The 26,357-nt window shown below is 40.3% G+C and overlaps 1 protein-coding gene across 1 annotated transcript in view; it reads left to right on the plus strand.

Annotated features, from left to right (window-relative positions):
* Positions 1 to 25,951, plus strand: part of top3b (DNA topoisomerase III beta) — a 44,266-nt gene extending 18,315 nt beyond the window's left edge. Inside the window, exons 6-18 of the mRNA XM_034692386.1 lie at positions 1,671 to 1,827; positions 1,908 to 2,021; positions 3,838 to 3,928; positions 5,409 to 5,563; positions 5,668 to 5,773; positions 7,252 to 7,398; positions 11,343 to 11,516; positions 12,062 to 12,190; positions 13,005 to 13,154; positions 14,620 to 14,720; positions 21,136 to 21,337; positions 21,588 to 21,775; positions 25,570 to 25,951. Of these exons, the coding sequence (XP_034548277.1) occupies positions 1,671 to 1,827; positions 1,908 to 2,021; positions 3,838 to 3,928; positions 5,409 to 5,563; positions 5,668 to 5,773; positions 7,252 to 7,398; positions 11,343 to 11,516; positions 12,062 to 12,190; positions 13,005 to 13,154; positions 14,620 to 14,720; positions 21,136 to 21,337; positions 21,588 to 21,775; positions 25,570 to 25,848 (1,993 nt within the window). The 3' untranslated portion in view covers positions 25,849 to 25,951. The remainder of the gene's footprint in view (positions 1 to 1,670; positions 1,828 to 1,907; positions 2,022 to 3,837; positions 3,929 to 5,408; positions 5,564 to 5,667; positions 5,774 to 7,251; positions 7,399 to 11,342; positions 11,517 to 12,061; positions 12,191 to 13,004; positions 13,155 to 14,619; positions 14,721 to 21,135; positions 21,338 to 21,587; positions 21,776 to 25,569) is intronic.
* Positions 25,952 to 26,357: the final 406 nt, after the last annotated feature.

The raw sequence follows: 26,357 nt of genomic DNA on the forward strand, positions 1-26,357 counted from the left end.
ACATCCAGCGTCTCCTGCCTATGGCGTTTCCTCGAGTAGACTTCACTCTTTTCCCGTGGGCGTTTTGTCTGTTTATGAATGAAAACTGACGGCACAGCATTTGGCTTCAGTCTGTGTTAATAACTAGCAGCACCTGTGAGCTCTTTCACCAGCGTGGGTCGGCTAAATGCATCAAATGCATCTGGAGTGAAGTGGAGAGAACATAGCCGCGGGTCCTTCAGAAGTTGTGTACGTCCACAAGCAATTTCCCACTTCTTCTCTTTTTGTCTCTTGGAAAGCTGAGTAGACTTACACCAGTCCCCTTGTTTCCCTTCGACTGGAAATGACACCCAAACGAGCACAGTGTGGCATTATTATGGTTTTCACGCTCCTGAAAGCCAGCGAGTAAACACGGCGAAAACCAGAGGCTCGGCAAGACGCAACCATTACACGTCATCAACCCAGCATGCATTGCGCTAGTAAAACAATGGCTGCGCTCGTAGGTTAGAATATGTGTTATAAATTTCGCTCTTTAAAGAAATAACAATTCTTCATGTCTATTTAACAAAGCATTCTAGTATGAGACAAACAGTAAAGCAGATTTATGCTTATTAGTCCACACTGTCGGGGTTCCTTTTAACAAGACAAAATCACAACTGCTTCAAACTCTTAAGCCTGATTTATACTTCTGCGTCAAATCGATGGCGTCGCCTATGCTGGAGGTCCCCAGAGCTCCCGTACCTACGCAGAGGCCTACGCATGTAGCTGACGTGCACCTCCTCCAAAATGTAACTACCTGTAGAATCAACGCAGACCGCAAGCCCTGTGATTGGTCCGCTCGGCAGTAACATATTTCCAGCATTTCCAGCACTTCCGGGATCCCCGCTCATCTGCCGCTCATCGTCCGTGTATTTCCTCTCCTCCTCTCTGTTCTTCATGTAATCATGTCTGTATGATAAACAGCAACATGTATCAGCTGTAGATTAACAGAACACGCTCTGAATCTCTGTGGAAAAGGAAACAGAGATCGTACCGGAAGTAGGAGACCGGCTATCAGAGAGACCACACTGCCCTCAAGAGTTTCAGCGGAGCGTTGCTGCACGACATGGACACATCGACGCACAAGTATGTGGTGCTCATGTCCACGTCAGCCCCTGCTGTGTAGGGGAGACACAGACGTATAAATCAACCTTTAGGAGCTTTGCGTGTCCTCTGTGAGTCCTGTGTCTTGATGTAGACGCTTGGTAACAGGGAGCTCTGTGGAGGAGATAAAGCTCCTGGCCATGATGATTTACTCTGATGAGCAGTGCTCTGAAACTTAAAGCTCCTGTGAGGAACTTTCAGGTTGTGTTGATTTGGCGCCCTCTGTGGACAAAGTGAAGTGATGAATCTCTTTGCTTATCTCGTTCTGTTCGTGTAAAAACTCTTCCTTCTGGTCTAGCATGAAACTCACCATGAATCTTTGCCGTGGAAAGCTTTAAGCATGCTATAATCTGCCACGTGACACTTTTCCTCCGGAACGTGGACAGAAAAACATGAAATAACTTTGTAGGAATGATCCCTGACGGTCTTGTATGGTCATATCTGAGATTTTATTCTTGATTTAGGTCCGTTGCCAGCTAAAAGCTCGTCACAGGAGCTTTTAAAAAACTGATCCAGGTTATTAAAGGCCATCTCCTGTTGGTCTACAGGTTCCAGACCAAATACTTCCAGGGTAAATACGGCAACCTTGACTCCTCCTTGATCTCGTTTGGACCCTGTCAGACCCCGACCCTGGGCTTCTGTGTGGAGCGTCACGACAAGATCATGTCCTTTAAACCAGAGACTTTCTGGGTGGTCCAGGTTAAGGTAAGGTCCCCGTATTTACTCCTCCGGACACAGTATGAATGGACTTTTCCTGATCGACAGACATGCTGTGCTTTGTTCAGGTGTTCAAAGGGAAGGAGAACCCTCTGACCCTGGACTGGGACAGGGTGAGGGTCTTTGACCGGGAGGTGGGTCAGATGTTCGTCAACCTGGCCAAGACGTCCAAAGAGGCTAAGGTACTTTAACTTCCTGCTTTTAACCAATAAACAGTGTTTTTAAGTACATCTTAGAAAGTGTTGGAAGTAGGGCTGCAACTAACGATTATTTCTGGTGTCGACTAGAGATCCACCAAAGTGAATATTCTTGGCTGAAACCGAGAACCGAAAATGAGGAAACCAAGGCCGAAAACCAAAATAAATTATTATTCCATTTATTAGTAATAATAATAATATAATTGATAGGTTTTGAATAGCGCTTTTCTTGATACTCAAAGTTGCTTAACAGAAAAAAAATATTAAAGGTAACATATCATGCAAAATCGACTTTTTAATGGTTCTCTACCTGAAATATGTTTCCCTGGCATGTCTACAAACCCCCCGAGAAGGAAAAAAATCCATTCTGCCCCTGTTTTGATTTCTCCACCTTTCTGTAAATGTGTGTGAAACCAGCCGTTTCAGACTTCAGTGTTTTTGTTACGTCACAACAATATCCGGTCTGTCACGGAGTCAGAGCTCGGAGCTTGTTCAGCCCATAGACTGTATAAAATACAACTCAACCCCTCCTCTGTTTTTCATTACCTGCACACATGTGTGCTAACAAGGAGCTTAGGAGGGAGGCATGCTAGTTGTAGGCTGTCTTAATAAACACAAAGGTCGGTTTTACTCCCCACGTCTGCAGATTTGAAGATCTAGTGGATGATTTTTATTTATCATGGATAAGTGCTAGCGCTAGTTAGCATAGCCACATAGCTACATGTCGTAGCTGTAGCTGTAGCTGTAGCTGTAGCTGTAGCTGTAGCTGTAGCTGTAGCTGTAGCTGTAGCTGTAGCTGTAGCTGTGTACCAAGGCACACGTCGACATACTAACAAATAAAACAAAAAGTAACACAGAATCTGTGACCAATCCTGCTGCCTTTCTGGCAGAGGTCGGTTTTACTCCCCACGTCTGCAGATTTGAAGATCTAGTGGATGATTTTTATTTATCATGGATAAGTGCTAGCGCTAGTTAGCATAGCCACATAGCTACATGTTGGTAGCTGTGTACCAAGACACACGTCTACATACTGATAAATAAAACAACAAGAAACACTAAATCTATGACCAATGGTTCAGAAAGGTCCTGCTGCAGGCGCCTCTCCGTCAGGATCAGATTCTGGATCAGATTCAGAGGGTTGAAGTAACGCGGGTCTGTGAGCAGCCATGTATATTCAGACAACATGTAAACATTAGATCAACCTGCTGGAGAGCCGAGGACACATCCACTTCCTGAGGGGGCGTGGTCAGAGAGAAGAAGAGGGCTTTTCAGGCATGCCAAAATCTGATTTCAAAGTGTTTTTTTGAGCATAAACTTTAAAGACATGTTTTGGGGACATCTTAGACCAATATATATTGATGTAAAAAGCGTGATATGTCACCTTTAAATTAGATTATTTTTTTTAAATATATGGCTATGACTGTGTACTAGGGAGCGATACTGCCCCCTGTACTTTTGGTTTTGCCCTGCAGCTACAAATGAACATGTACCAGCCGGCATGTGATTTTATCATCCAATAATAGTGATTATGGGGTTTGTCTTCTTGGAAATCTACAAGAGATACATCATGTAAATAACATTTCTGGTGCTCATGGGAAATGTAGTCTGCATCCCAGAATAAATACTACTGTTTCCCATATATCAATACGACATGAAAGTTTCTCACAGCGCCTTTAAGTGAAGTTCATCAAGCGGATACTTGTTGGCTTGTGAAATGTTTGTGAGTAAAGAGCCCCGGTGGACCTAGAGTGTCTCTCTTACTTCAGTTAACCTCTGACCTCTGACCCCTCTGTCTTTGCAGGTGGAGTCTGTGAGTAAGAAGGAGAAGGCCAAGCAGAGACCTCAGGCTCTGAACACAGTGGAGATGTTGAGAGTGGCCAGCTCTGCTTTAGGTACGCCCACTCTAACATCAATGTACAGGTGATGGACAGGTGATTGTGAGTATTTGGGATTTAGAAAAGGAAGTGTGGAGCTCTATGGCACAGAAGGAGGAGGAGGAGGAGGAGGAGGAGGAGGAGGAGGAGGAGGAGGTGGAGGAGGAGGAGGAGGAGGTGGAGGAGGAGGAGGTGGAGGAGGAGGAGGAGATGATTTAGGTTGTGATGCTCACAAAAATCTGTTCATCACCAGATTTTCTTTTTGTATAAAAATATGCAAGGCATTACTGTAAGAGTTATTCTTACAGTAACTCAAGATTTTAACCCTGTAAAGCCTGAGCCATCAATGCCAGAAAATTCTAATTATTTGAAAATTGAATGTTTTATTGGACCTTCTGACAAATTAAAGAAAATAAAAGTGAAATATCAATTTTCATATCTGAGTTTTAATTTGTATCATATTTGATACATCAGGCATTTTGGTGCAAATGTATTGCTCAAAGTTTATTTTGTTTTTTAAACAAACTAAAACATATAAAAACAACATTTTTAGCCTATTAAACTTTGAGTTTCCTTCAAATTTTTTCCAAAGTAATTTCAAACTTAGACATTTTTTTTTTTCATATTGCACGACAACGTCATACATATTCTGTATCTACTACACAACAAAAAAACCTAATGTATTGTATATTTCTTCTCTGAATTGTTCAGTTTTTAGTGGAAATCAATGAGCAAAAGACAATTATTTACTAGGGAGCCATGGCAACATTCAACCAGTCATCAATCATCATGATACAGCAGGTTCCATATATAAAAATACAATATACGTGATAAATATCTCAATTTATCCTCTAAATATACCTCATTATGTCATTTAAACATGTTCTTAAATAATAAAAAGACGTTGCTTTATGGAATAATGTATGAAATGTAATAAAAGGTATGATTTACAGGTTTGCAAATAAATGTCCTTATATATCTGCTGTATCAATTTTGATACACACATTTTCGTAGTAATGAAATATTAATTAGTTTTACATCAATCCAGTAACTATTCCTCTTGAAGTTTCAGGAACAATTTGAAAGTTTTTTTCATCCAAACTTTTTCAAACTTGATAAAAATCTCCCTGAAAAACCTGGAGTGGGTCTCTGATCCACAGCTGACATGTTGGATGTCTCACGTGACGTCCTTCTGCTGCATGAATTACTCACACCTGGTGGATTATCTGTGCACTGCATGTCTCTGATTGTATACATCAGGTTTTTACTGAATAAATATTTCACACTGATGATGTAGAGGTCTCAGAAACTGATGAATCAGATATGATACGCTTGGCGTTATACAGTTAAACAGAAAAACTCAAGCACATATCCTGAACTGGTTGAGGTAAACTCGGCTGTTAATGACGTTCCAGGCCGTTAGTAAAGAAGCATTTGTCCCTCTCTGTGGAGCTGACGCCTCGGTGTGATAAAGAGATCTGTCACGTTTGGGTTTCAGGAATGGGCCCTCAGCACACCATGCAGATTGCAGAGCGCCTGTACACGCAGGGCTACATCAGCTACCCTCGAACTGAGACCACTCACTACCCCGAGAACTTTGACCTGAAGGGGGCGCTGAAGCAGCAGAGCAACAACCCCTTCTGGGCGGAGGAGGTGAGGATGGCTGTGGGGCTGGAACAATTTTTATTTATTACTGGAGGCAGGCAGAAAATAAGATCATGATGTTTCTAATAAAAGTATGATTTCCTCTCCATCAGGTGAAGGCTCTGCTCTCAGCCGGGTTAAACCGACCCAGGAAAGGATCAGACGCTGGAGATCATCCGCCCATCACCCCCATGCGTGCAGCATCAGAGGCGGAGCTGGGTGAGACATTCAGCTTATTAAAGAGCAGATAAAACAGATTAAAGGACATCAGACCTTTTTGAATACGTTTCTATGATACCTGCTAAATAAACACCCTGCTGGTCCTCCAGACAACAGGACAGTTTCCCACTTCCTCTCTGTCCATGTCCTGAGTCATGTCTTTGTTTAATGCAGTGACTTCCACTACAGAGTCATGTCTGTTTTTAATGCAGTGACTTCCACTACAGAGTCATGTCTGTTTTTAATGCAGTGACTTCCACTACAGAGTCATGTCTGTGTTTAATGCAGTGACTTCCACTACAGAGTCATGTCTGTTTTAATGCAGTGACTTCCACTACAGAGTCATGTCTGTTTTTAATGCAGTGACTTCCACTACAGAGTCATGTCTGTTTTAATGCAGTGACTTCCACTACAGAGTCATGTCTGTTTTTAATGCAGTGACTTCCACTACAGAGTCATGTCTGTTTTTAATGCAGTGACTTCCACTACAGAGTCATGGCTTTTTTAATGCAGTGACTTCCACTACAGAGTCATGTCTGTTTTTAATGCAGGGACTTCCACTACAGAGTCATGTCTGTTTTTAATGCAGTGATTTCCACTACAGAGTCATCTCTGTTTTTAATGCAGTGATTTCCACTACAGAGTCATGTCTGTTTTTAATGCAGTGATTTCCACTACAGAGTCATGTCTGTTTTTAATGCAGTGACTTCCACTACAGAGTCATGTCTGTTTTTAATTCAGTGATTTCCACTACAGAGTCATGTCTGTTTCTAATGCAGTCACTTACACTACAAGGTCACTTCTGTTTCTAATGCAGGGACTTCCACTACAGAGTCATGTCTGTTTTTAATGCAGGGACTTCCACTACAGAGTCATGTCTGTTTTTAATGCAGTGACTTCCACTACAGAGTCATGTCTGTTTTTAATGCAGTGATCTCCACTACAGAGTCATGTCTGTGTTTAATGCAGGGACTTCCACTACAGAGTCATGTCTGTTTTTAATGCAGGGACTTCCACTACAGAGTCATGTCTGTTTTTAATGCAGGGACTTCCACTACAGAGTCATGTCTGTTTTTAATGCAGTGACTTCCACTACAGAGTCATGTCTGTTTTTAATGCAGTGATCTCCACTACAGAGTCATGTCTGTTTTTAATGCAGTGATCTCCACTACAGAGTCATGTCTGTTTTTAATGCAGTGATCTGCACTACAGAGTCATGTCTGTTTTTAATGCAGTGACTTCCACTACAGTCATGTCTGTTTTTAATGCAATGATCTCCACTACAGAGTCTGTTTATTTTTTAGCATTCCATAACTGTTTACCTGTTTTGTTGTCTCTGTAATAACTGTTTGAAAAACCTCTCTGTGGTCCTAGACAAGGTAAGGACCTGAACAGGTGTTATAACCTAGTTCTATTCATTTGAATACAGTTTACATGTCCCGTCTGACTCGGGTTCCTCCTCATCTGCTCTTCTACAGGAAGTGATGGCTGGCGTCTGTACGACTACATCACACGACATTTCATCGCCACGGTCAGTCAGGACTGCAAATACCTCCAGACCACCATAGACTTCAGCATCGGCACAGAGTCCTTCTCCTGTAACGGCAAGACGCTGATATCAGAAGGTAAAGATGTTTACACATTTAATAATAACTTTATTTATATAGCACCTTTAAAAACAAAAGTTTACAAAGTGCTTTGACAAACAAAGCATGGTTCAAATAACAAAGTAAACCCTTTGATAGACAGAGAGGAGGAATTTAAACAATGCAGAACAGAATACATTGTGAGTTAAAAAGAATACATGTAAATTAAACAGGATGAAGTGGTGTGACAATAGAGCAATAAATCATTGTTTAAGAGGTTTTTCAAAAATAAATAAATAAAATAAAACAAACAAATAAATACAAATAAATATAAATAAATAAATAATAAATAAAATAAATACAAATAAATAAATAATATAAATAAATATAAATAAATAAGTAAATAAATAAATGAATAAATAAATACATTAATAAATTAATGAATCAATAAATACATAAATAAAATACAATAGAATAAAATAAAATAAAATGAATAGAAATAAATATATAAATTGAATAAATAAGTAAATATCAATCATTCAATCAATCTTTATTTGTATAGCGCCAAATCACAACAAACGTTATCTCAAGACGCTTTTACAAACAGAGCAGGTCTAGACCACTCTATGTCAAATTATGAACAGAGACCCAACACCAAGACAGGATAAGACTCAGTCTGACCCCACCTTAATCCATCATGAGCATTGCACATCACAGTATTTAGCTAGTTACAGTGGTGAGGAAAAACTTCCTTTTAACAGGCAGAAACCTCAGGCAGAACCAGACTCATGTTAGACAGCCATCATGCCTCGACTGAGTTGGGTCTGGAAAGACAGATAGAGGGGAGTAAGAGAGAGAGGTGATAGTGATGAGACGAGTCGTACAAGCTGTTGCCGCTGGAGTCCAGCACGTCCGTATCAGCTGGAGTCCAGATCGTCCACAGCAGGAGGACGTCTACGGCAGCTCAGAGGAATCTACGAGACAAGGGAGCTCAGGGACTCCAGAAAGGTCTATGGTTAGTAACTTTAATGGGACAGGCAGAGTTAAAGTTTGTGATGAGGGGGTTGGGGGGAAGAGGGTGAGCTAGGATCCCAGTGTGTCATTGTGCCAGTTCCCCCGGCAGTCTAGGCCTATAGCAGCATGACAAAAGCTGGTCCAAGCCTGATCCAGCTCTAACTATAAGCTTTATCAAAAAGGAAAGTTTGAAGTCTACTCTTAAAAGTGGAGAGGGTGTCTGCCTCCCGGACCCTGACTGGTAGATGATTCCAAAGGAGAGGGGCCTGATAACTAAAGGTTCTACCTCCCACACTACTTTTAGAGATTTTAGGTACAACTAGCAAGCCTGCATGTTGGGAGCGTAGAGTTCTAGAGGGGTAATAGGGCACGATGAGCTCTTTAAGATACGAGGGTGTCTGATTTTTAAGGGCTTTGTAGGTTAAAAGAAGGATTTTAAATTCTATTCTACATTTTATGTGGAGTCAGTGTAGAGAAGCTAACACTGGAGAGATGTGCTCCCTCTTCCTAGTTTTAGTCAATACTCGAGCTGCAGCGTTTTGAACTAGCTGAAGAGTCTTTAGAGACTTATTGGGGCAGCCTGATAAGAGGGAGTTACAGTAATCTAACCTGGAGGGAACAAATGCATGGACTAGTTTTTCTGCGTCGCTCTGAGATAGGAAGTGTCTAATTTTAGAAATATTGCGCAAGTGAAAATAGGCTGACCTTGAGATTTGCTGAATTTGGGAATTGAAGGATAAATCTTGATCAAATAGGACTCCTAGATTCCTAGCCGAGGTGCTGGATGCCAGATTAATGCCGTCTAAGGTACTTATATTATTAGAAAAAGTCTCTCTGAGGTGTTTGGGGCCGATAACAATCACTTCAGTTTTTCCTGAGTTTAGCAGTAAGAAATTTCTGGTCATCCAGGTCTTTATGTCTTTTAGACAAGCAACTAATTTAGATAACTTTTTGGTTTCTTCTGGCTTCACTGATAAATAGAGCTGAGTGTCATCAGCATAACAATGAAAATTAATAGAGTGCTTCCTCATGATGTTACCTAGAGGAAGCATATATAAGGTGAAAAGAATTGGTCCTAGCACTGATCCTTGTGTAACTCCCTTGTGGACTTTTCATTTACGTGAACAAATTGAGATCGATCTGTTAGGTACGATTTAAACCAAGCTAACGCAGTTCCTGTAATGCCAGTTAGTTGCTCTAATCTCTGTAACAGGATTTGATGGTCAATAGTATCGAATGCAGCGCTAAGATCTAATAAAACAAGTACGGAAAGAAGACCACTGTCTGAGGCCATTAGTAGATCATTGGTTACTTTTAACAGTGCAGTCTCTGTGCTATGGTGGGCTCTAAACCCCGACTGAAAGTCCTCAAACAAACTGTTGCTCTTAAGAAAGTCCCAGAGCCGAACTGACACCACTTTCTCCAGGATTTTAGAGATAAAGGGGAAGTTAGATATCGGCCTATAAATAGAAATGGATAAGTCAATAAAAGAATTAAAAGGAGAATAAAAGAGCTTTTCAAAATAAGAGGACGAAATCAGGAAAATTTGAAAAGTGGAAAGGATAAATTAGGAACATTAAAGGTGACATATCATGCAAAATGGACTTTTTAATGGTTCTGTACCTGAAATATGTTTCCCTGGCATGTCTACAAACCCCCCGAGAATGAAAAAAATCCATCCTGCCCCTGTTCTGATTTCTCCACCTTTCTGTAAATGTGTGTGAAACCAGCCGTTTCAGACTTCAGTGTTTTTGTTACGTAACAACAATATCCGGTCTGTCACAGAGTCAGAGCTCGGAGCTTGTTCAGCCCATAGGCTGTATAAAATACAACTCAACCCCTCCTCTGTTTTTCATTCCCTGCACACATGTGTGCTAACAAGGAGCTTAGGAGGGAGGCATGCTAGTTGTAGGCTGTCTTAATAAACACAAAGGTCGGTTTTACTCCCCACGTCTGCAGATTTGAAGATCTGGTGGATGATTTTTATTTATCATGGATAAGTGCTAGCGCTAGTTAGCATAGCCACATAGCTACATGTTCGTAGCTGTGTGCCAAGACACACGTCAACATACTGATAAATAAAACAACAAGAAACACTAAATCTATGACCAATCCTTCAGAAAGGTCCTGCTGCAGGCGCCTCTCCGTCAGTATCAGATTCTGGATCAGATTCAGAGGGTTGAAGTAACGTGATCTATGAGCAGCCGTGTATATTCAGCCAACATGTAAACATTAGATCAACGTGCTGGAGAGCCGAGGCACATCCACTTCCTGAGGGGGCGTGGTCAGAGGAGAAAACAGACCGTGTTTGAGGAGGACTGAAGAAGAGGGTTTTTCAGGCAGACCAAAATCTGATTTCAAAGTGTTTTTTTGAGCATAAACTTTAAAGACATGTTTTGGGGACCTCTTAGACCAATACATGTTGATGAAAAAAGCGTGATATGTCACCTTTAAAATGAAAAATAAATAAAAAAAATTAATTGAAATAATAAATACTCAAATAAAATTTAAAATAATTAATTAGTTGGATAACAACTAATAATAATAATAAAATAGAAGTGAAAGCAGTTAGAAGGAGGTCTGTAAAAATGGGTTTAAGAAGAGAATCAAAAGATTTCACTGACTCTGCGTGATGAGTTTAAGTCCCTTGAGAAAAACAGTCTTGATATAAGAATACAGTCTCATTATAAAAAACACAACTTCATTATTTGAATTAATTTGCGTACCCACTTGCAGATTTTTTACTTTTGATGTGATATCTTGAAATCAGAGGTTCATCTGATGCACTTGTGTAAAGTATGATGAAATACTTTTACGAGACGTAAGTCAGAAACACTTTCTCAGTTTAGAGTTTTTGTTGTGTCGATAAAGAAAGGTGGTGATGGTCTGGTGATGGTCTGGTGATGGTCTGGTGATGGTCTGGTGAAAATCTGCTGCAGTCCGGTCCTAAGTGTCCAGTGTGTTTGCAGGTTACACGGCGGTGATGCCTTGGCAGGGTATCCCTCTGGAGGAGGCCATGCCGGTGTGTGAGCGTGGAGACACTTTCACAGTGGATGAGATAAAGCTGGTAGAGAAGCAGACCAACCCCCCCGACTACCTGACGGAGGCTGAGCTCATCACCCTCATGGAGAAACACGGCATAGGTACACCCAGCACTTCCTGTTACATCTACATCTCAAACTTAGAGGGTCTGTAAGAGGAAGCAGACCCTGCAGAGAGTCAGGTCTGAAGGTGCTGCTCTGAGCGCTGGTTTAAAGACCGTTCAACTCTAGGGGGAAACCTCATTAGATGGGGAAGTTCCTCCTGGTGTTTTTAGCATTAAATAACTTGTTACCTGTTTTGTTGTCCCTGTATCAACAGTTTGAAACGTGCTGCTGCAACATTTTTCAGTTTCAACATTTGATGTGTCGTCTTTGCTCTATGTTCAGTTATATATTAACTTTAAATTATTCACAAACCATCCAAATCTGCTTTTATCAACATTTTTCACAGGATCAGGTTCATGAAACAAAAGACACAAAGAGGACTAGAGAGAGAACAAACATTTTAATGATGCAGAAAGACAAAATCTGCTCTTGGAGAATTCACTAAAATGTATATTTCGCTGCTTATTTCCCCTATTGCAAATCCCCACCCCTGAGCTCATTAAGAGTGTCACACGTTTTAATTCATCTCCTCCATCATTCAGGAACTGATGCCAGCATCCCCGTCCACATCAACAACATCTGCCAGAGGAACTATGTGACGGTAGAAAACGGGCGCAAGCTGAAGCCGACTAACCTGGGTGTCGTCCTGGTTCATGGATACTACAAGACAGGTAACAACATGATTTATTACACTACAAGACAGGTAATAACATGCTCTATTACACTACAAGACAGGTAACAACATGATTTATTACACTACAAGACAGGTAATATGCTCTATTACACTACAAGACAGGTAACAACATGATTTATTACACTACAAGACAGGTAATATGCTCTATTACACTACAAGACAGGTAATAACATGATTTATTACACTACAAGAGAGGTAATAACATGCTTTATTACACTACAAGACAGGTAACAACATGCTTTATTACACTACAAGACAGGTAATAACATGCTCTATTACACTACAAGACAGGTAACAACATGCTTTATTACACTACAAGACCGGTAACAACATGCTTTATTACACTACAAGACAGGTAATAACATGCTTTATTACACTACAAGACAGCTAACATGCTTTATTACACTACAAGACAGGTAATAACATGCTTTATTACACTACAAGACAGGTAATAACATGCTTTATTACACTACAAGACAGGTATAGGGTTGAGAATAAACCTGAATTTATGGGAATAGACTTGAATTATTATTACACTACAGCACAGGTAACGTGCTCTATGTGAAACATCTCTGAAGGCGGTCACATGAAATCAGCCTGCTGAGACCAGCTCATCAAAATTCATGAACCACATTATCATTCAGGAAAAAAATGGCTTTCATAAAAGGTCATTATAAATTCAATGCTAACTCTGTGTGTGTGTGTGTGTGTGTGTGTGTGTGTGTGTGTGTGTGTGTGTGTGTGTGTGTGTGTGTGTGTGTGTGTGTGCGTGTGTGCGTGTGCGTGTGTAGATGCAGAGCTGGTGCTGCCCACTATCCGCTCTGCTGTGGAGAAGCAGCTGAACCTCATCGCTCAGGGGAAGGCCAACTTTCAGCAGGTCCTGCAGCACACGCTCGATATCTTCAAGAGGAAGTTTCACTACTTTGTTGACTCCATCCCCAGTAAGTTCAGATAACAGGAAACACAGGAACCGATGTCTCAATGTCTTCATTTAGAGGTTAACTCATCGTATAAAGTCAGAAACAGGGCAGAGAGTGCTGGGATCGGCGTGCAGCACAGGGTTGAGGGTGTGAGTTGAGCCAAGGCTGCTGCTGAGGACTGTAACCTCTGTTTATGGGCCACCATTTAACCACTGCGCTAAACTGACGACCTAACCATGAGCTTCAAATACGGATCAAATCAGAACTGAACATATAACATCACTAAACATCCAAGAGAAGCAGACCTGTCCACAGTCGCTGTCTGCTCTCCACCCAGTACCCAGAGGGATCAGCTGTCACATGGTTTTACATAACCGTACTATTGATAACATTGTGGATTATTAGAGACAGCATCAGTCATCACTTCTCTTTTTGTTGAAAAATGGAAATGAGATCAAGAGGTGATACAGCAGAGAGGTATCATAGTATTATAAATTAAAGCTGCAAGCGGCGATAAACGGGCCTTCGCACACCTGCAACCACCGCCTCATGTGAGCCACTGCCTGATGATTTAGTGAGATTTCGGCATTTTAAAGCCCCCAAAAATCATTTCCTGTTTATGGCGAGACATGTGCGTTTGATGCACTGCCTGAACGTCTGCCACGCCCACAATTTTAGTCTTAACAGTATGCCTCGAACTATTTTGAATCATCAGTGTGTCTACTAAAATCACATTGTCACAAATCGTGCTCAAATAAAACAAAAAACTCTATGGTGAGGGTCATTTTACCCTTTATTTAACCCTTTAGGGGGCGCTATGGAGCAGATCTTTGAATTTCTTTGAAGAGAGTCCCAAAATGTATAGAGGGGATGTGTGGCCGATGTCTGTGGCCGATTCAATGAGTTTTCATGCATCGCCTGAATATCTGTCACGCCCACAATTTTTAGATTTCGCAATTTTTTTCTGATAACTTCGAATGGTCAATGTGTTTACTACAGAATGTGTGTGTTTTGGACTTGATCGGAGAAAAAGCCTGTGGCAAGATCTTTTAAATACGTACCCTTGCGAATCAGGTGAAAAACGGGCAAAAAAAGATGGCCGACTTTCTGTTGGGATTTCACCATGACATTAGGAATCTTTTTTGTAGGTCTTGGCCTGAAAAAAATGTCATGCATGTAAGTTGAACCGTGTTGAGGGGGTGCCCAGTTGGAAAGAAGGGGGCGCTATTGAGCCATTTTTGGAACTTTTTGCACGGGATCAGAAGAATATCAAAATTTTTGCCAATCCTGATGAGTGTGTCAATGTTGGTGAGTTTTGGGGAATGTTGAAGGCTCCAAAAAGGTATTTAACTTGACTAGGTAGAAAGAAAGAAAAATCCTTAGGGTTACAAGAGGGCCTTCGCCGTCCTTGTCGGTGCTCGGGCCCTAACTAAGAAGACATAATTTACAGTTCCCATGTGACGACAGTATCTGTTGTATCTTCCAGGTATGGACGAGTTGATGGAGGTCTCCTTCTCACCCATCGCTGCCAGTGGGAAGCCCCTGTCCCGCTGTGGAAAGTGCCACCGCTTCATGAAGTACATCCAGGTCAGAGCAACAGTCACAACTACTGTCAGAGCTTAAAGAGCCTCTTATTGAAAGTTTGATCGGCATGACATCAGACCATTAAAATCAGAGCTGATTTTAGATGAACAATGTCCGAACCAGAACACTAAACAGCTCCTCCTAAAGGTGTCGTAGATATGAGCATGGAAGAACAAGACGACTCTCCCCCAGTTGGTCAGGAGTGAAGCCAAAATACCCTGCATGGTGGAGCTCCAAGAGATGCATTATTGACTTCTCAGGACTTAGAGATAAATCATCAAAGTCCCTCACTTATGATTTATATCATGGACTCTTATGATCCCCATACCATCAGGGACGCTGGCTTTGAACTGTGAGCTGATAACAAGCTGGGTGGTCCCTCTCCTCTTTAGAGCGAAGGACACAGCGTCCATGATTTCCAAAAAGAATGTCAGATTTTGATTCATGAGACCACAGGACAGTTCTCCACTTCCCCTCAGTCCATCTTAAACGGGCTCAGGTCCAGAGAAGTCTCCTTGTTTCTCGGGGCCCTCATTTGAAGAGCTCTCATGTTCTTCATCTCTTTATGCAGTGTAAGGGAGAGATATAAGAGGTCATCTGGATGTCAGATGTTGTTGCAGCAGCATTCATGGAGAATAAACAGAGCAGGTCTCGGCCGTACTTTATGTTCTATTATTAACGAAGACCCAACATCAAGACAGGATCAGATCCAGTCCCATCTTACAGACAGGACTCAGTCTGATCTCATCTTAATCCACCATGAGCAGAGCACTTTGCAGCATTTAGCAAGTTACAGTGGCAAGGACAAACTTCCTTTAACAGGCAGAAACCTCCAGCAGGACCAGACTCATGTTAGACACACATCTGCTGAGACCGTGTTGGAGAGAGGGATAGAGGGCGATGAAGAGAGAGAGAGATGATAGTGGGGAGACGGATAGTAGTAGTTGTAGCAGCTGGAGTCTGGAACGTCCACAGCAGCAGAGATCCAGAGGAACCTACGAGACAAGGGAGCTCAGGGACTCTAGAAAGGTCTGTGGTTAGTAACTTTAATGGGACAGGGAGAGTTAAAGTAAGAGACAGGCAGAGAGAGGAGAGAGAGAGGGAAAGACAGGATCCCAATGTGTCAGTCTAAGCCTATAGCAGCATAACTAAGAGCTGGTCCAAGCCTGATCCAGCTCTAACTATAAGCTTTATCAAAAAGGAAAGTTTGAAGCCTACTCTTAAAAGTAGAGAGGGTGTCTTCCTCCCGGACCCTGACTGGTAGATGATTCCAAAGGAGAGGGGCCTGATAACTGAAGGCTCTACCTCCCATACTACTTTTAGAGACTTTAGGTACGACCAGCAGGCCTGCATGTTGGGAGTGTAGTGTTCTAGAGGGGTAATAGGGCACTATGAGCTCTTTAAGATGGAAAGTTAGTTTTTAGGATCCCACTGAAAGAACATGTTGGGATGTTCTCTTGTTGTCACAGTCATGAGTTGGTTTGGACTGACCTCAAACACTTGGTACCTCCTGCCCCCCTCTCTGGACCATGTGACGTCTGCTCGCTGAGCTCTGGCCTTCAGAGTTTAAAAATAAAGCTTTTAAATGCTAAAGTCAGCGTGCCCGCTGCATTTCCATTTCTGCCTGAACACAGAACCACTTCAAACCTCATGAATGAGTCATGAGGCTGCAGATCTTTTGCTCATTTTCATTAAATTTCAATATTTGTATGGTGGTTTGCGTCAGACTGTTGAGTGGTGTTCTCTCCTCTAAACCACAAGGTTACTTATGTATGGGCGCTACGAGTGACGGAGAAATCACATGTTCAGTTCCGTTTGGCCTTCTTGGCCAATGAGTGTACGGTCCTGAACATGGTGAAAGGTTTTGGTTTTGTTGGGTCTGGTATAGCTGTCACTGACTTGATGACACGGGTTGAGCTCACAGGCTGTGAGGTTTTTAAGCTGTCACTGTGGCATTTTGACTTCTCATGGTCCCTAATACTTTCCAATTTCATGTTCATTGTGCCAACAACGAATGGCGTTTGCTTCTGTTTATCCTTCGTGTGTTTGCAGCAAAGGCTGCAGCTCATGGTGTGGTGTGTCTGGTTGTAAGTCAGCCAGGACCGAGGTCGGCCAGCCTCGTAAGTTTTCAGGTTTTCTTTGAAACGTGGTGTATAGGGACATTACTCCGTTTAGCTGTCTGTTCCTCTTCTTGATCGTCTCCTTTTTGTTTGTGGTGGCTTCACGCCGGGAATATGTCGCCACCTCTTCCTCGAAACGCTCTTCCCGCCGTGCTTCTTCAAGCAAAGGCGCACATACCGACGTACCCAATCACAACACAAGTACAGCGCACCGCGAGGGTCAAAATAGCCTGACAGTCTGCAGAAATGGGCGAAAGTGTGAAAACAAAACCTCACATGCAATACAACATTTTCCATCGGCCACTGGCGGGTGTGTGTTTTTGTTTTACACACCAAACTTATTTTTTACCCGCCATTGGCGCTTGGCGGGTGTTCATTTTACTCCCTGACTGTACATATTGGATTTTGATGACATAAACACAACATTTAAGGTGCTTTACATCCCTGGTCTCAACACATGGCAGTGAACAAACTGTATTCAGACTTTACTTTAAAGGTGACATATCATGCAAAATTGACTTTTTAATGGTTCTCTACCTGAAATATGTGTCCCTGGCATGTCTACAAACCCCCCGAAAATGAAAAAAATCCATTCTGCCCCTGTTCTGATTTCTCCACCTTTCTGTAAATGTGTGTGAAACGAGCCGTTTCAGTTTTCAGTGTTTTTGTTACGTCACAACAATATCCGGTCTGTCACGGAGTCAGAGCTCGGAGCTTGTTCAGCCCATAGACTGTATAAAATAATACTGAATCCCTCCTCTGTTTTTCATTACCTGCACAAATGTGTGCTAACAAGGAGCTTAGGAGGGAGGCATGCTAGTTGTAGGCTGTCTTAATAAACACAAAGGTCGGTTTTACTCCCCACGTCTGCAGATTTGAAGATCTAGTGGATGATTTTTATTTATCATGGATAAGTGCTAGCGCTAGTTAGCATAGCTACATAGCTACATGTCGTAGCTGTAGCTGTGTACCAAGACACACATCTACATACTGATAAATAAAACAACAAGAAACACTAAATCTGTGACCAATCCTTCAGAAAAGGTCCTGCTGCCTTACTGGCAGAGGTCGGTTTTACTCCCCACGTCTGCAGATTTGAAGATCTAGTGGATGATTTTTATTTGTCATGGATAAGTGCTAGCGCTAGTTAGCATAGCCACATAGCTACATGTTCGTAGCTGTGTACCAAGACACACGTCTACATACTGATAAATAAAACAACAAGAAACACTAAATCTGTGACCAATGGTTCAGAAAGGTCCTGCTACAGGCGCCTCTCCGTCAGGATCAGATTCTGGATCAGATTCAGAGGGTTGAAGTAACGCGATCTCTGAGCAGCCGTGTATATTCAGCCAACATGTAAACATTAGATCAACGTGCTGGAGAGCCGAGGCACATCCACTTCCTGAGGGGGCGTGGTCAGAGGGAAAACAGAGTGTTCTGAGGAGGACTGAAGAAGAGGGTTTTTCAGGCATGCCAAAATCTGATTTCAAAGAGTTTTTTTGAGCATAAACTTTAAAGACATGTTTTGGGGACCTCTTAGACCAATATATATTGATGAAAAAAGTGTGATATGTCACCTTTAAAACATGTGTCACATTCAGGCTGTGGGCTGGTACTGGATGGTGTGTCTCACGTCTCCAGCTTCTTCCACTACAGCAAAGTGAGCAAACATTCCAGCAGGTTCTTCTGCATGTTGGCAGCATGTTGAACCTGCAGGTTGAATGATCCTGATGTGAAACGTGTTCAATGCAAACATGAGAGGAAATATGAATGTTGTTGTGTTCTGATCCAGTGCACCAAACAGTCATGACAAACAGCAGCTTCAGTCATGGTGGCCTTTTTAAGGCACCAAAGCCTTATAAGTTTATCACATCATCAACATTACACGATGCATATCACTCTGTATCTTGTCTTATTACTAGGTCTACATAAATATCATCATGTAAGTTCATTAGGGGAACAGCAATATGTGTATATATCACATATTTCTCTGAGCTGGGTTGAAGGACTGAAGTCGTGGGTGCTGACAGGTTCTTATTTATTAAAACCCTTGTCCTGTTCAGGAGGACAGGTTGGTCAGATTCAGTGTTACAGGAGCGTTGTTTTGCTCCTCTTCTTTTATTAGAATCATCCTGGTTTTATGGATCAGAGTCAGCCCAGTCCTTTTTTTTTATTGTGCAAGAAATGTGCTTTACAAGAAAAGGTTGACCAAGTGATAGTAGACAGAATAACAAGTAAACAAGGCACTAATATGAACAACATAAAAAAACAGACAAAGAAGTAATAATTAAAATAATAACAATAATAATAATATTTTGTATTATTATTCTTATTAAAATAATAATAATAATAAAATATAATGATAATAATAATATGAATGATAATAATAATAATAATAATAATAATAATAATATGAATGATAATAATAATAATAATAATAATAATAATAATAATAATACAAATATAATAATAATATGAATGATAATAATAATAATAATAATAGTAATATTAATAATAATAATAATAATAATAATAATAATAATAATAATAGTAATATTAATAATAATAATAATAATAATAAAATATAATGATAATAATAATAATATGAATGATAATAATAATAATAATAATAATAATAATAATAATAATAATACAATATAATGATAATAATAATATGAATGATAATAATAATAATAATAATAATAATAATAATAATAATAAAATATAATGCTAATAATAATATGAATGATAATAATAATAATAATAATAACAATATAATAATAATATAAATGATAATAATAATAATAATAATAATAATAATAATAATAAGAGGAAAACAAAGGTAAAAACAACACGACAGCAGCAACAACAACAAAACAAAAAACCTAAACAACAAACAAAGAAAAACAGTTGGTGTATATGAAAAAATAGAGCAGAAATAACCGATAAAAAGTAAGCAATGAAAGAGGGGGAAAATAATTAATACTAATAATAGGAAAGTAAATAAATATATTATATCAATAATGATAAAAAACAGATAAGGCTGAATGACAGTTTCTTACTTATTAATTTCAAGGAGTTAATATTAAATACGAAAAATACAAAAAATAAATATGTACATAATAATATATAGATATAGACATGTATAAAAATGAATGAATAAATAAATAAATAGATAAGTAAATAAAATATATATAAACATGTATAAAAATGAATGAATAAATAAGTAGATAATAGATGTAAACATGTATAAAAATGAATGAATAAATAAGTAGATAATAGATGTAAACATGTATAAAAATGAATGAATAAATAAATAAATAAGTAGATAATAATATATATTGACATGTTTAATAATGAATAATTAATTAATAAATAAGTAGATATTAAAATATATATAAACATGTATAAAAATGAATGAATAAATAGGTAGATAATAGATGTAAACATGTATAAAAATGAATGAATAAATAAATAAATAAGTAGATAATAATATATATTGACATGTTTAATAATGAATAATTAATTAATAAATAAGTAGATATTAAAATATATATAAACATGTATAAAAATGAATGAATAATTAAATAGGTAGATAATAATATATATAAACATGTTTAATAATTAATAAATAATTAATTAAGAAGTTGATTATAATATGTATAAACTTGTTTAAAAATGAATAAATTATAAATAAATAAGTAGATAATAATACATATAAACATGTATAAAAATAAATATATAAATAAATAATTAAACAAGTAGATTATATATATAAACATGTATAAAAATTAATAAATAAATAAATAATTTAATAAATAAGTAGATAATAATAATATATAAACATGTTTAAAAATTAATAAATAAATAAGTAGATAATAATATATATAAGCATGTATAAAAATGAATATATAAATAATTAAATAAATAAGTAGATAATAATAATATATAAACATGTATAAAAATGAATAAATAAATAAATAATTAAATAAATAAGTAGATAATAATAATATATAAACATGTATAAAAATGAATATATAAATAAATAATTAAATAAATAAGTAGATAATAATAATATATAAACATGTATAAAAATGAATAAATAAATAAAAAGTGTGTTGTGAGGGATAATGTTTGTGTGGGAATGCTGAGGCTATGAAGGTTAGTGAATATCTTCAGATGTATTCCAAACTTGGTCACCCCAGTCCTACACAAACTGCAGGTGTAGGACTTGAGGTCCATCCTCTGTTGCCTAAGCTGTCCAGCCTCATTCTGATCCTATCCCGTCTCTGCAGGCCAAGCCCAGCCGGCTCCACTGCTCCCACTGTGACGAGACCTACAGTCTCCCTCAGAACGGAGCCATCAAGCTGTACAAGGAGCTCCGCTGTCCTCTGGATGACTTCGAGCTGGTGCTGTGGACCTCGGGGTCTCGGGGGAAGAGCTACCCGCTGTGCCCGTACTGCTTCAGTAACCCGCCTTTCAGGGACATGAAGAAAGGTATGAAAGAACCCTGAACACACACTCTTCTACCCAGATCATAGATTAGATGTGACGCATGTGATCAGGTCGTTACGGGCATTGATCACTGTTGTCCACTCTTTGGACCAATCAGAATCAAGTATTTAAGGAGGCCTTTTAACTAAACTCAGCGTACTGACATCCTTTGTATCCTGATGTTCATTAAACACAGTCTCATAAGAACCTGTCTGACTCTGTGCTGCCTGTGTGTGCTCTCTGCTCCTCTCAGGTATGGGCTGTAATGAATGCACCCACCCGTCCTGCCAGCACTCTCTGAACTCCCTCGGCATCGGTCAGTGTGTGGAGTGTGACGGTGGGGTTCTGGTGCTGGACCCCACCTCCGGACCAAAGTGGAGGATGGCCTGTAACAAATGCAACGTGGTGGTGAACTTCTTTGAACACGCACACAGAGTGCAGGTAGGACGACGCCCCTCATGTTCTCTGTGTTGAGATGAAGGCAGAGAACAGCAAACACAGAGAGGAGAGGAGTGATGACGGTTTAAACCGTGCAGTGTGACAGAGAGGTGTTTCTAAAAGAGGCATTTTGTTTACTATGAAACTAAGAAACGATCGTCCAGTAACTACAGAAAGTGTTTAGAATGAAGAAAGTCTGTAAACATAAACACTTCTATTTGAACTGCTTTTCTTTTGAACCCTCAGAGACACTGCAGAATGTTCAGAATCATTTCTGTAATTAAAGCTCCAATGAGGAATTTTTTTTCTCGGTTTATTTGTAAAGGGACCATGTACAATATTTAACATAAATGTCACCATCTGATGCATTGTACCAGAGTTAGCTTAAAGCTAATTTACATCTGCAGTCCCTTGGCAGGTCACAATTAAAACATCACATTGTAAAACGCTCGCTTGCACCATAGACTGTAAAATATGGACGTAGTATCCGTGACGTCACCCATCTGTTTCTGAAGAGCTGTTTTGAGACCAATCGGCTGCGGCAGCCATATTGCTTCTGTCGAGCCAGTGTGACGTAAAGAGGCGGGCTTTGAGCCTCCTAGTCAACAGCTGCAGTGTTCCCACAGTCAGCTGTGCCTCTCATTGGAAGACTAGTAATCTCAATATCTTCTAAATTACCAAATTAGAAAAAAATTCACCCCCCTCACAGTGAGAGGACATCGAGAAATGAGCCATTCAGACTACAGTCATGGCCAAAAGTTTTGAGAATGACACAAATGTTACATTTTCACAAAGTCTGCTGCTTCAGGGTTTTTAGGTGTTTTTGTCAGATGTTTCTATGATATAATGAAATACAATTAGAAGCATTTCATAAGTATCAAAAGCTTTTATTGAGAATTACACAGAATTCATGCAATAAGTCAATATTTGCAGTGTTGACCCTTCTTTTTCAAGACCTCTGCAATTCTCCCTGGCATGCTGTCAATCAACTTCTGGACCAAATCCTGACTGATGGCAGTCCATTCTAACATAATCAATGCTTGGAGTTTGTCACAATTTGTGGGTTTTTGATTGTCCACCCGCCTCTTGAGGATTGACCACAAGTTCTCAATGGGATTAAGATCTGGGGAGTTTCCTGACCAAGGGCCCAAAATCTTAATGTTTTGTTCCCCGAGCCATTTTGTTATGACTTTTGCTTTATGGCAAGGTGCTCCATCATGCTGGAAAAGGCATTCTTCATCACCAAACTGCCCTTGGATGGTTGGGAGAAGTTGCTCTCGGAGGACGTTCTGGTACCATTCTTTATTCATGGCTGTGTTTTTAGGCAAGATTGTGAGAGAGCCCACTCCCTTGACCGAAAAGCAACCCCACACATGAATGGTCTCAGGATGCTTCACTGTTGGCAAGAGACAGGACTGATGGTAGCGCTCACCTCGTCTTCTCCGAACAAGCCTTCCTCCAGATGCCCCAAACAATGGGAAAGGGGATTCATCAGAGAAAATGACTTTACCCCAGTCCTCAGCAGTCCAGTCCCTGTACCTTCTGCAGAATATCAGTCTGTCCCTGATGTTTTTACTGGAGAGAAGTGGCTTCTTTGCTGCCCTCCTTGACACCAGGCCTTCCTCCAAAAGTCTTCGCCTCACTGTGCGTGCAGATGCACTCACACCTGCCTGCTGCCATTCCTGAGCAAGCTCTGCACTGGTGGTGGCCCGATCCCGCAGCTGTAACACCTTCAGGAGACGGTCCTGGCGCTTGCTGGACTTTCTTGGGTGCCCTGGAGCCTGTTTGGCAACAATTGAACCTCTCTCCTTGAAGTTCTTGATAATTGGATAGACGGTTGACTGAGGTGCAATCTTACTCGCTGCTATAAACTTCCCTGTTAGGCCCTTTTTGTGCAATGCAATGATGGCTGCACGTGTTTCCTTGCAGGTAACCATGGCTAACAGATGAGGAACAATGGTGTCATGCACCATCTTCCTTTTAAAGTGTCCAGTCACTCAATCATGACAGATTGATCGCCAGCCTTGTCCTCATCAACACCCACACCTGTGTTAATGTGTGTGACACCTGTGTGTCATTGAAATGATGTTAGCTGGTCCTTTTGTGGCAGGGCTGAAATGCAGTGGAAATGTGTTTTTGGTGATAATGTTCATTTTCAAGGCAAAGAGGGACTTTGCAATTAATTGCAGTTGAGCTGATCACTCCTCATAACATTCTGGAGTATATGCAAATTACCATTATAAAAACTGAAACAGCAGACTTTGTGAAAATTAATAGTTGTGTCATTCTCAAAACTTTTGGCCATGACTGTACACTCATCTTTTTTACCAGGCTGTAAACATGTTTATTAATGCTGCAAAGATCAGCTTTTCCCATTCATGTGTATGTGACTTCCGGTACTTCCGGAGCCAGCCTCAAGAGGATCCTCGATGAACTGCAGCTTTTAACACTTCCGCATTGACTCATATTTTTAGACCGGAGGTTGCCGCTTGGCTTGCACGCACACGCACACACACACACACACACACACACACACACACACACAGTACTATATATCAAGTTAAAAGTATCAAATCAGTGGTTGCAGTGTTGTTGTCTTTAGCAGACTTTTCAGTTTGGTTTTGAAGCTGCTGAGAGATTCACTGTTCTTAATGTCCTCTGGTAAGGTGTTCCACTGAGTTGTGGCTTTCACAGAAAAAGCTGACTGCCCAAAGGCAGTACGGTGAAAGGGCACATTGCAATTTCTGAACAAAGAGATTCTTGTGGATTTAACTGAGTCCACTGAGTGAAAGTTGATAAACTGACGCAGCGGAGGCGGGGCCAAGCCATTTAAAATCTTATACACAAGACACACATTTGAATACAATTTCAAATTCTCAAAGCTCAAAAGATGATGTTTCTGCAGTATCCTGCAGTAGTGGTATTGCATTGTTTTTTTGTCCAATATTTGTAAGGTTTGTTTCTACAGAGAGTGAAGTGGTTTAATGACCGTCTCCCCAGCCTGACCCCAGCATGTGATACAATATGACATGTGGGAAAGGATCATAGCATGCATAAGAGTCTTGGCTGCATCCACTGAAAGACAGCTTCTTATCAGTCTAAAGTTTGTCAAATTATATTTGATGGTTTTTATCATTTTCCTAACATGTTTCTTCATATTAAGGTTTGAATCTAGGACTACACCAAGATATTTAAACTCACTAACTATTTAAATCCTCTCATCTCCAATGACAATGTCAGCGTTGATGGGCTGCATACTGGTTTTAGAGAAAAACATGCCTTTAGTTTTACTTACATTAAGACTGAGACAAGATTGGTCAAGCCATGCTGTGATCCTTTCCATGACAGATGATAACTTCGCTGCTGCTAACTCAGCTGTTTTTGCATGAGTATACAGAATCTATAGCTTTTAGCTTTATATCCTCTGGACGAAGGAGTCCGTCTTATCTTGGAGCTGATTTCATCCTGTATATACGTTAGTCATGTGTTACCTCTCTCTTTTAACAGCCAAACACATCCCTGACTGTGAATATTTGCAGTTAAACATGTGAAACATAAAAAGCTGTTTCTGCAGTGGGATGTATCGTAAGATCTGATTCCAGGTTTCACCAGTGTATAAAATGTGGCCTGTTTTTAGAGGCTGCCAGAGGAGTGAAGGTTTAAAATGTAAAGGGTTTTAAACTCTGCCTTGCTTGGCTTTAGCTCATCAGCCCTCTGAAGGTTTCATCCTTTCACTGCGGTAACATCTTCTTCTGGACACAGTGTTCTCCCTCTAAGGTTCTCCTCTCGTTCCTCAGGTTGCTCAGGAGAGCTGTGACGCCTGTGACGCCTCGCTGGTTGCTGTGGACTTCAACAAGACTCGCACTCCTCTCCCTGCTGGAGAGACCCAGCACACCGGCTGTGTTTTCTGTGATCCCATCTTCCAGGATCTGGTGGAGCTGAAACACGCCACCATGAGGCACGCCATGCATCGGAGCGGGGGCGCTCGGAGAGGACGGGGCCGGGGCAGAGGACGCCGAGGAAACCCTAAAAAACCCAAAGACAAGATGGCCGCCTTGGCTGCTTACTTTGTATAACGATTGTGTAAAATCTGTCCTGTGACTGTGGGCGACACATGCAGATGTTAATGAGCGGGTTCTGTTTTTACATGTGAGTAAGTAAAGACACATTATTCCAACATGTCTGCTTCCTGCGTGGTCCTTTACATTACAATGATGATACATTCATACTCTCACATGAAGATGAAGGATTCAAAGGTTTAGGATGCAAATGTTTCTCAGCTTAGTTTCATTTCTATATCTGCTATCAGTCCTTCAGGAAGTGAACATGTAAGATATTCTAGACTTATAGAAGCTTAGTCCTGTACTAAAGCTGCCGGTGTGTTTTGATTACTCCCAGGAATGACTTGGCTGACGCGTTGTACTGTCATATGTTTGTCCATACCGTTTACTGTAGTTGTTGAAATAACTGGTCTTAGGGTTAACTTTGGTTTGCAGCACCATACAATCCATTTATTGTATCACCGTACGAACAGTTAGACAGCGTCCACAAGTTTCTCCTTCATTGCACGAACAAACATTTTAGA

This window comes from Notolabrus celidotus, chromosome 9 (assembly GCF_009762535.1).
Source record: "Notolabrus celidotus isolate fNotCel1 chromosome 9, fNotCel1.pri, whole genome shotgun sequence".
NCBI classification, from domain to species: domain Eukaryota; kingdom Metazoa; phylum Chordata; class Actinopteri; order Labriformes; family Labridae; genus Notolabrus; species Notolabrus celidotus.